General features: G+C 38.6%; 1 protein-coding gene and 1 pseudogene across 1 annotated transcript; both read right to left on the bottom strand.

Moving 5' to 3' along the window:
* Positions 1 to 871: 871 nt before the first annotated feature.
* Positions 872 to 1276, bottom strand: LOC146723722 (uncharacterized protein F54H12.2-like). The gene has a single exon (XM_085481309.1). It carries the CDS (start codon positions 1274 to 1276, stop codon positions 872 to 874), a length of 405 nt encoding a protein of 134 aa, XP_085337435.1.
* A 7146-nt stretch (positions 1277 to 8422) lies between these two features.
* LOC146723721 (uncharacterized) lies at positions 8423 to 9268 on the bottom strand (annotated as a pseudogene).
* Positions 9269 to 11798: the final 2530 nt, after the last annotated feature.

The raw sequence follows: 11798 nt of genomic DNA, 5'->3' as shown, positions 1-11798 counted from the left end.
TAAACAATGCAGTTAATTGTTTCGGTAAGTAGCTTTTTGAATCGTACTTCTAATCGTAAACTGCCATGTCTCACGAGATTCCAATGCCCGGCGCAATTGGCAGACAAATCGGGTGTGAGATTAAAAGCGTAAAGCGTGTATTTCTTGGAATAATCGTCTCTACTTATAGAATTTCCCTGGTTTAAGAAATGGATACCCGTCCCCGCGAAGAGTGTTTGATAAGCATCGACGTAAAACGGTTATTCCGACGAGAAAATTGGTTGTAATGGCCTACTGGGAATTTGCATGCCGTCGACGTACAGAGAGAAGAAATTTATACTGTAATTTTTAAAATTAAACGGATTTAATTTTCTATCTCCATTAAATGCTTTATTATTAACAAATCCTACTATTATTCGTTTCGGTAATTAGCCTAGTATTACATTATCTAACGATTCACCTGCAACGCCACTGTGAATCGTGAATGTTTTAACCTCGACTCTCGTAAGCGGATACTTGGCCGTAACTTTACTCAGCATTCTAGCATGCGCGAGTAACACGCCAGGACTTATTTTCGCTCTTCTCACTAGTAAGCTAGCATCGAGAATATGTATTTTCGACGCACCGTTACTTTCCATGAGGCAAAACGAATCTTTCGAGCGGACGAGACTCAGACGTACTTCCACACCGTTAATTAAGAATTTGTCTTGATTGAAGACGTCGCAATGGAGATGTCCTATAAGATCTATCGCTCGCCCGCCTCGAATGTAATGGGCGCGTCTTGCGAGAGCGGTATTGCTTTTCGACTCTAGCAAATCGTCCATATGACTTAGTGTATCCGCGTCCCATAGACATGACGTTAGATGGGAAGTTTTTGCGGGTGAAGAATAATTTAACAATGCCTCGATGTACGCGCGGTACGCGTAAGCGTTGTTTGGAGGTCGAGCTTTTGATTGAAATACATGTCGACCTGATTGAAGATGGAATGAAGTAGATGATTTACGGGGCCTGCGACGCTCTCCGTGCCAGCGCTGCCGCTCGTTCCTGGAGCTCGAGCCGTTGAATCGTCGCCTGATTTCACGCGCACGCGAAGACTCAGCAGGGTATGCGTAAGATCTAGATATTCTTCTCCGTGTCCCGGGACTACGAATTCTATCGGTGAATCGTCCGAGAGAGAGGTCACGGGTTTGTAATAAATCCATTGCGAATTCTCGATACTGGTTTGCGTAGGCGGTAAAGAAAAGAGATCGAGCTCACTCTTTAAGCACTCGCTTAAATGTGTATGAAGAAAAGACATACTTATTCTTCGGCGATTGTTTCGTCGTCGTCGTCCTCGTCGTGGTTAAATGTGAGCGAATTAAAATATCGTTATTTAAGAAAATATGTCGGATACGGTACGTTTCTTGCTAATTTTACGTCGTTTCGCCGATGTCTTGAGTCTTTTTACACCCGCACGGGTTTTCCTCGTCCTCGTATTTTCGTAGATTTTGTACTCTTCTTCTTTTTTCTCGTTTTGATTTTCGATGAACTTCTCTTACTCGCGCGACGACGTTTAACGATGCGCTTATCGTGCCCGACAAAAGGAAAATGCGCTACGTGCATTTTCGCATCAGCTTTATATCTCGAGCTTTTCATGAGACTAGTTATTTTTTCTTTAGCTTGTCTTTTGAATTCGTTACGCGATTCTTCAAAACGATGTCTAGTCGCTACCTTAAGCGGCGTATTATTTTTTTACATCCTCTATTATATTAACACCTGCGCGTAAAGCTTCTTTACCGACAGCCCGCGCGGCAACGCCTAGATAAGGCAACACGCGTCTGAATAATCCTCCGAGAAAACTCCCGATACCGTGCCCGCGTTGATAGGGCGATCCGACGAAAACTCTCGGAATTCCACCACCTCGAGCTCCTCCCTTCTGTAATTCGTCGTAATATGCCGAATAATAATCCATCGACAGAGAACGAACGAATAAATTTTTTTTTCTTTTCTTTTCCCTTTCTCGTTTTCTCTGTCATAGACAGCGAATGTTTTTACAATATTAGATACGTCTAAAGTGCAATGTCACCGTCAGCGTCCCGAATTCGAATGGTATACTTTGTCCCAGATGATCTCTTATATCTATTTCTATTGTACGGAAACACGTTTGTCGCAGCGTGATGTATTGAGCGAGCGAGAAATGTTTTATCCGAGTTAATGCAAACGCGTAATCATTTTGCGAGTCGAGCGCAACTATTCGAAGAAGAGGAGACTGCACATCGCCAGTGATATAAAGTTCGCAAATGTCACAATAAACAAAGAGTTTGTCGGGAATACCGTGCAATAAACTACCCGGTTCGTCGGCATTCGTGTGGAATTGAGTTCGTAAAATAGCAGAGAATGTATTTCTTCATCGTAGACCCACAACGGTAAAATGTTGGGTATGACGGTGCTACTTTCGATTTTAACGAGCTTTTCGTCGTCGTCATTATATTGTATCTTCATACCGATTTCATGATAAAACCACGCAGGCAACGAGATAGGTACAGCGGGCTCGCTATCGAGTTGAACAAGATTGTTACGCTTAACGTGTATATCGAAACCGAGTATGCGACGCAGTTTGTCGGAAAAATTTATATAATATATTATATTACAACCATTTTCTTTACAGTTAAGTTTTATGTAAACTTTACCACCCACAAAAACGCCGTAATGAAAAACGATATGCGAATCGACAGATTTAGCTGCGAAATTTACACCAGCGACAATATTTCGCATACTCGAGTAAATACCCACGGGTACTTGAGTTCTCATAGCTTTAACTGATTTATTGTTTTTGTCGATATCGATAAATCTGATTATTCCTTCATTATCGCGTAAATGTAAAAAACTACACTGAAACTGAATCTCCGTGAGCGCTACTTCCCAATGCCCGTGCAATTCTATACGTTGGGGTAATTTGGTGATGAAGCACGTGGTTGTATTTTCCGGGAAGTAACGCATGCTACTGTTGCTCGGGAGAATCATATAAAATTCGTCTTCCCTCATTTTTTTTTTTTTTTTAATTCAAAGATCTTAAACTCGAAGCGGGTATTCAAGAGTCGAGTTTTGAGGGATATCCTTGCCAACTAACTAGCAATTGTTTATTGTTGCCGCGACGCCTGCTTTTTATTACCCGCTCGACGATAAATTCTTCCCCTTGCAAATCTTTATTGACCGGAGTTAATTCTTGTTCGTAAAATATGTCGTCTATATTCTCACCCGCTAAATCGCTTAATTCGTATACGCGAGGTTTTCTCCATTCGAGAACGCGGTGAATTCGAAATATTTCCTCGCTCCACTTTGCCTCGTATCCTTTCTCAAAGACTACTTTTGCCCTACTGACACGCACGAGATCTCCCTGATTGTATTTAGCCTTCTGTTTATCACTGTGCTTCTTTTTGTTGTCGTTGTCGTCGTCGTTATTGACTTTCCAGCGCCGATTCATATTTTCACGCGCGATACGGGCATTTTCCCGCGTGACGGCAGCGGGTTGCATTTTAATAGAGGTATGTCGGGTATGATTGTAAGCGTGAACGATATCCTGTAAAACATCGATGTAACGTCGCGTATTTTTATGAGTAAAATAACGCCACATCCGTTCCTTGAGTGTCCTATTAAAACGCTCAACTACAGCTGCTTTAACATCGGGATTACGCGCCACGCAAAAACGAATGTCTTTTTCTTTCAAGAACTTTTGTGCAGGCTGAGCTATAAATTCTTTACCTTTATCCGTCTGCAGGTAGACAGGTCGACGCTCTTTGTTTCTCAAAAGTACACGATGGAAGGCTTTTGTCACGCAGGTAGCTGTTTTGTCGCGTAATGGTTCTATCCAAACAAACTTACTCAAAACATCGATAATAATCAGTAAGTAAGAATATCCGTCATTATAACTCTTGAGATTACAAATATCAATTAAATCTGCTTCCCATAAATCGTCGATATTTGACACGTTATAATATAGATGTGGAAATTGTCGGCGCACCTGACAATGTAGCGTATATGCATCCTGTGATTTAAGCCATTCGACGACATCGTTACGCGTAAAATTCGGTTTAGCAGCTCGAGATAAATTCTCCGTTGCGGAATAACCAGCGTAATGTGAGGGAACGTAATATAATTTTTCGAGTTCCATTATTATAATTTGCGCCAATAAAATAAACCTTTTTTTTTCACAGGCGAAGAATTCCCCCCGTCACTTAATGTTTTATTATTGTCACTGTCGTCAGTGACGGATAAATACACCGATTGTGAGTCTCCTTCGGTCTCGTCTAACTTTCGTCTCAACGATCTTGAATGCGCGAGCGAAGTTTTCGGAGTAGAGCTTCCGCGCAGTAGTGACTTTTTAATATGCGAAGATCTACGCGAGTGCATAGTCATCAAATCGCGATTTCCTATAAGACCGGATGGCGCACCTATGTCATTCAGCAATTGAGCAAACTGAATTCTTCCGACTGTTTTTACCGTTTTTCTCTCGCGTATCGCGTCGTTTATAAGATCGCCAATTTTCGACCCTTCTACAACGACACCGTCTATAGTCACGAGTCCGCGTTTATCCCATATATTATCATGAGTTTGTATTTCCATAAAGTCGTCATCTGTGCGCGACTCGATATCCTTATGCTAATCGTCGTCGTCGTCGTTGACATTAGTAACGTCATCGGAGTTATTGCTCGTATCGTCGCGCAAGCGCTTTTTCGCTTCTCGGACAAAATGAAGATAGCGCTGAAGTACTTCTTTATACAATTTCCATCTTTCGCCTTCCGCGTCAAGTCGCGATAAGGGGGTTCCAGGAGTTCGCTGAAATTATTATTATTATCATTTTCCTCATTCGTTATCGTTGTATTCTTTTTCTTTGGCAAATTATTCAACAATGTTTCCGTTATTTCCGGCTGTATTTGACGTTGTTGCATTTGCCGCATTCTTTCGAGATTTTCCGTAGAAATCAGTACCATTTTTTTTGCTCTCTCCATTTTTCCGTATGACGAACAAACGTGTCAAATATTTTTATAACTTTTGTCTAACCCAGAGAGAGATCGATATTTATAGCGCTATATATTTTTTATTCACCGATAACCCTGGTTAATATAGCGCTTAACAATGGAGCAATAAGGTAGGGTAAAAATCCCCCGCGTAGTACCAACAAATTTCTTTTAGTTTTCCAATTGCCCCGTTTTACTGCGATGCGTCGAAGGATAGATTTATGCTTGGCTAAACGTGACTTTTCATGATTCTCGAGCGGTACATTTCCCTCGAGCGTATTATAAACACACTCTTGATGTTAAGAAATAATGCCAGTCGTTGCAAATTAGAATCGGCAGCTTGACAGTGAGCATGAGCACCTCTACTTTTGTTTCCTGAATCTCTCAACGAGTAGCGCTGTTAGCGCTTCTTCTCGCGCTCGAGGGCTCTTCTTTGTCGAGTCGAGTCTTGTCGAGTCAAGAGAAAGGATTGGTGGCCATCTTGATTGATGCGCATCGAGAGAGTTTTAGTCGCACATTTGCTGTCACGGTGTGTCTCTCAAGGAGACCATTCTCAGGATCAGGACATTATTCAGACCACTTGCCAAATATTTCACGAAGAATTGCTTAACTGAGGAAAATCTGAAGCCGTTTCAAAAGTACTGAGGATCGAGGGCGATCGGAAATTCTCAAAATGCGTTGTCTACTGCACACGTAGAAAAATCTCAAACGGATCATTCAAGATAAGTAAAAAGGATCAATTTAAGGCGAGTACGGGGGCTTCTGGTTAGAAGATCTCGTTGGGCGATGAAGTAATATTTCTATCTTTTTAGATTCATGTAAGGAGTTCTAATCTGAGGAGATTCATCGTACAAACATCCAGAAGCCCATCTCAATTCTTTCAATCAAGTCCTTTTCTTTGTTGTATGGTGATGACGTGACTGTTTTATATAACATGTTTTTAATGGTTTCTCATTCTGAGGTTTTTGCGAACAATTCTGACCTCTCGATCGAGATATCCATCTCATATGTTTCATTTCTTTTATATGTATTACTCATTGCGTCTGTCTTTCGTTAATTACTATTTAATTAAAAGAATTTATATATTTCTATAAGTTTTTCATCACCTCTTGTTTACATATATATGTCTTGGTTACAATTCTTGTCTCTCGATTGAGAGATCAATCTCATATGTTTTATTTCTTTGATATATACTCGTATTACATATTGCGTCTTTCTTTCTTTCTTTACTTACTATTCAATTATAAGAATTTATGGTTTACTTATGCTTGTTTCAATAACTCTTGTCTATATATATATATATATATATATATATATATATACATCAATTTTTTAAGACGTCAGTATATTAAGTGTTCATTACTTGTATTCTTTATTCAAGGATTACTTCTTACTTTAGTTTCTTTTAAGAATTATTCATTTTATGTCATTGATTAACAGTCCACTATATCGTTACCATTATAATAAGTGTTCGTTACTTGTATTCTCGATTCAAGGATTATTTCTTACATTAGTTTCCTTTACGATTCATTAATATTATGTCATGTGTTAACCATCTACTATAACGTTACTAATATTCATATCTTTTTTCAGTATAACTCAATTGATTTGATAACTACTATAAAAGTGTATTATTTTGTTCTTAATTTGACTAATTTAATGGTGCGACAATTGTCATTACAAATAAATTGTGACGCTTTATACATGATAAATTATTTCTAGTTAAATTTAAGGAGTCCCTGTCTCTACGTCAACCAAAAAAGAGTTTCTCAGTTATAGATTCAGTGCTGAGTTTATAACACTTGAATACACTTTACGAGATTATTGTCGGCAGTGCGTAAAAATGACGTCCTTTGATTTTTTTTTATATAACAGAGTTTTCAAAAGGCAGGCGTTTCTCTCGCCGATAGACCGCCTGGCGACCTTTATTGCGGACGAATTTTTTCGACGACGTCGACGTCTCTCTTTGTTGTCCTTTTCTTCGTGTGTTACCATTACGATAAAATTGCGCAACTGACAAGTCTCACGTGTAAATGCAGCCCTTTTATACATCTTCCGTTACTGCTCTATTTATCGATCTACGAGGAATATAGACGTAATGTGTCGTATCGTTGGGAAAAATACACGTGCGAAATCGATATTCAACTGGAGTCGATTGTTTCAGATCGAGCAATAAATACTCGTGAGGTCGTGAGGTAGCATTGTAGTAAGCTTCTTCCAGAAATTTCGGATCGTCGGGGTATACTTGACGCGCGAGATGACGAATTTGAGCGCGATCGCGCGGATTTTTGAAAATTATTATTTAATTAACGTTGAGAGATATATCCCGCTGGCCTCGGCCTTGATGAAAAAGATTTTGCGAGATGAGTATAACACTGAAATTCTTATAGTGGCTTCCTTTAGTAAATAGATATACGATAGTGTCGCACGATGATGATTTTCTCATAAGGTCGTCGATTATAACTAATTTTGAAGATAGCGGATCGCTGGAATAATCTTCCGGTCGCGGTAATCCCTCGCAAAATTCGATTATATTTTTTTTTTATTTTAACAGAGTATTACCGTATCCGTTCCTATGTATATCATTTGTAACTTCTTCTTCTTTATTTTTACTCGTGTCGCATTGAAGACGTTGATACGCATCTTGCCATTCGGCGTAATAAAATAAAATTCTCTCGAATCGAACATCGGACATGTCGGATAAGTGGCGAAGAAAAGTTTTCACGAAAATCGTTTTTCCGCATCCCGTAGGTGCGCAGACGATCGACGTCTACGGATGTTTCCAGCGCGCGTCCATTTCGCGAAATGATTAATTTAGATTATATTTACGAGTTCATAAATGAAAAAATTGCTGCGTGAAATTTAGTAATTATTACGCACGCGTGCGAGTGCGTGTGTAAGAGTGTAAATGCATGAGCAAATGCGCGCGCGTGTGTGTGTGAGTGTGAGTGTGAGTGTAAATGTGTTTAAAAATGTACGCAAGTGTCGCGTGACTTTTTAAAAATATTAAAGAAAAGGTTTGGCGAGGAAGGAGAATATATGCTTATCTTTACGCTCCGGGGGCCCCACCGGCGGCCGCGTGCTTGCGCCAGCGTTTTCTTCCGCGCGTACGGGCGAATACTGCGGCGAATTTTAGCCGATACGTTGCCGCGGAGTGACGCGAATAAGCGTTTCCGCGGGGGTGAGCTCGCACCAGCGTTTTTCCGAGCACCGCTGCTGATGAGCTTCTGTACGCGATGCTTTTCCCTATGCTATTCGCTTGTGACGGAAATAATAAGCTCGTTTTTTAAAGCTCGAGGATCGAACTACAGTGCGATGTTCTACTCTCGCAGTAAAACTCAAGGAAACAATATTATAGGAGGATGAGGAGGAGGAGACTAAAAGAAAATGTTCAGATTTAAGATAGAAACAGTTTCATTTATTAGCGATATTTTTTTAATAAAAAATTAAGATTTGCGTTTTAGCAAAATAATACGGAGAATTTCATTAAATCAAAGCGTAAGTAATTCTACAAATACAATGTTAAAGTAAACATCTAAAAATGTTAAGTTATTTATTTGCGTTTGTACATTATGTTCAATTACCTGATAATTGCCTCTGATAGTAAGTTTTATAATTTCACGATCGATGTAAGACGAGGGAAGTTTTAATTCTATTTCGTTAATTAAATATCTCGCAGTTGCATCAACAGTGTCGACTATGGAAACTAGCTGCGTCAAATGTGCATCCACGCATTTTCTAATATGTTCCAAGCCGAGAAAAGTAGTTTTCTGCAACACTATTGTAACTGCGTAAGTTTTTCGTTTCTTCGACGGCGATTGAGATTCTTCTTCTTCTTCTTCTTTCGCTTTATCTTTCGTTGCATAATCCTTGTTTTCCTTGTATGCCACCAGTACAACCCTCGCTCCGTAAGCAGTAGTGAAGATAATCGAAATATTCTCGATAATAATAGGATCTGGTTTAATGTTTAGATTCTCATTCAAGTATAGATTCATATGTTCCATATTGATTTGAAACTGATCCCACGTGCTGACGTCGAAACAAATTCCTTCGGCGTAATTGCCCGTTAATTTAACAATCAGCATAAAGCCGCCATCGTTCTTCCACTGCAATTCAACATGTATCTTCTTAGTGTGAGAAGAATTAAGTCCGTACGTCGTCGATAACAATAAGTAACGTTGTTCGTGACTTCTGGCGTTATCGATGTCGATGCCGTCGTTGTTAGCTATCTTGCGAATATCGCGATTGCAATCGGATTTCGTAAAGCTGGTCACTTCCTTGCGCGTAACCATTGTTTTTACTTGTAAAATTTCACGAATAGTCAAGACAATCCGGTAAAATGGCAAAACTGCGAGGATATCTTTCTTCGTACCTTGAACTTGTATTTCTGCACACTCGAACTCGAATAAATGCGGAAAAACGGCTTGTCGACTCGCTTATATTGCCGTTCTCTCTCTTCCGTAAAAATTAAAAAAATAAAAGTGAGGAAGACGAATTTTACGTGAAAAATTACGATTTTTTATGTTCAGTCCTGTACGCGTTAAATAAAAAATTTCTAGAAATATTTAGAAATTTCTAGAAACAAGATCATGTAACGCGAGAAGAGGACGAAAGAAAAATCTGTGTATGTAAGTGAATAAACGAAAAATCAATTTTTCATGTCAAATCAAATTCTTATGGTTAAACAAACATGTATTAAACAAAAAAAAACGCTTGGGAGATTTGATTTGAAAATATTTTTTATCCTTAAAAAATATAGCAAGGGGTTTACGAGTTCGAGAACGCGTGACTAGGATAAAGATTGGAGTATCGTTAAATGTCGTCAAAAAAAAAGGTCTGAGATTTAATACATGCACCAATATATGACGGGATAAAAAATCAATCCTTTTGATTTTTTGAAGTTTATTGTATCTCGTAAAATAAAAAAAATATATTTTACGATTTTCCGAACTACAGTGAGAAACTAGTTGTAAAACTTAATAACACCATCAGAAATATTTGCCACAAAGGAAATGGACGCTCGCCAATGAAATAACTAAAAATTTTTCTGTCACGCCTACTTGTGAAAAAAAAGCACATTCCGAAGGTAGGTGACAAATTAAGAAACATTTTAGTTTTAAGAAACACCCAGATTTTAAGAAAAGCATCATCCGATAGGTGAGTAAACTAGATTAAGAATACTCTTCACCCCCTCCTTCGTGAAAAACGGAGAAATCACTAGCGAGAAAATTGAAATTTTTTTTCGATTCTCTCGCTCTTTCAAAATCTAAACGGGGTAAAAATGTCGAATTTTTCGACGGGAAGTGAAGTATAAATTTCCCACAGTACAGAAGAAAATGTGCATTTTAAGTTCGACGTTGTTCGAGATACTTGTCAGTTTCTCGAACGTACGCGTTTGTGATATTGTCACGTGTTGTGAATTAAGTGCGAGTAAAATGTCGGCTCCGAAAATGCTGATATCTACGTGTATAAATTTGGCAGCAAATTTATCGCGGGAGATAAAGCCGGAGACGTATCTGCCCCACCTGACAGAAGATCGGGAAAATAATTATATTTTCAAGAAATTCGCGTATTCGATTTCAAACTCCTTACTCGGAGTTCTGTACAGGTTGGAGCATTTCGGGGGTAATGTGGAATTATTAAACATCGCCGCCGAAGTTATTGCGTTTCGCGAAGATTTGCGACACGAAGAAAAGGATGTTGGCGGATATGCCGCTTATCTGCTGGCGAACCAACGAAGAATGGAGATAAGAGGTAATTATTTTATATACTTTTAACGTGCCGGTGATTGAATTATAAACTTAAATTGTTATTAATAATCCGTAGCGAACTTTCCAGTAAATCTCGCGATAATTCGTCCTTCTCAAAAGAGACGAGCGCCAGAAGAGTCCGAGGCAGGACCCTCACGTAAGTTTATACGCGAATAAAATATATAATTATTTGTAAAAATATATATATATATATATATATAACGGTTACTGTTAAAAATTAAATATTTTAGGGAGAGCGCGAATACTACCGGCGGAAAATCCGGTTACAATTGTCGTCGATATAGCGGGTAAGTTAACATTTTAAAGAAATAATAAAATATTTTAAAAAGAAATAAAAAATATAGTAAGAAACTTAATGTATAAATATATTGTTTCAGACGACGACGACGATGATGCTAACAGCATTATGCACGAAGCTAACGACGATGTCGTCGACGACAACGAGGACGATTCTATCATCGACGTAAGCTCGGCGGATAGCGCGATATTTACACCAGGTAAGGTGATATTTAAAAATATAGGTTTACAAAACGACCGACTTTAAATATACAAAACTTGTAAAATATATATGTATTATTTTTATAACAAAATTTCTAATGTTATAATAATATCAATAGAGCGGGAAGAGGAACCGGAGGAGGAAGAAGAGGAAGCGTTTGAGGAGCAGGAAGAAGAAGAGTCACTTGAGGAGCAGGAAGACGAGGAGGAGGAGAAAGAAGTAGAAGAAGAAGAAGAAGAAGAAATTCACGAGGAAGAAACAGATCGCGAGAGCAAAGAAGATGATCCTCTAGTGACAGGTAACCAAATTATTTTACTTTTTCTAAAATTTTTATGTTCGAATGTAATAAATAAATTTAAATTTTTAGTATTTCGACGCTTTCCGATTGATTATTCTCCGGAATATTGGCTTTGAGAATACGGAAGCGTTACTCGAGACCGGATATCGCCAAAAAGTGGGTTATCTCGTCAAATAATAATGTCAATAGTTGTGTAAAAGATTAAATTCGAACATAAAAATAAAAGCAATATAACAGTACTTTATATAATTTAT

Source organism: Nylanderia fulva, unplaced genomic scaffold, assembly GCF_048542155.1.
Source record: "Nylanderia fulva isolate GAGA-0341 unplaced genomic scaffold, ASM4854215v1 Scaffold172, whole genome shotgun sequence".
NCBI classification, from domain to species: Eukaryota; Metazoa; Arthropoda; class Insecta; order Hymenoptera; family Formicidae; genus Nylanderia; species Nylanderia fulva.
The sequence above is the reverse complement of the archived record's forward strand: the minus strand, read 5'-3'. Positions and strand labels throughout refer to the sequence as shown.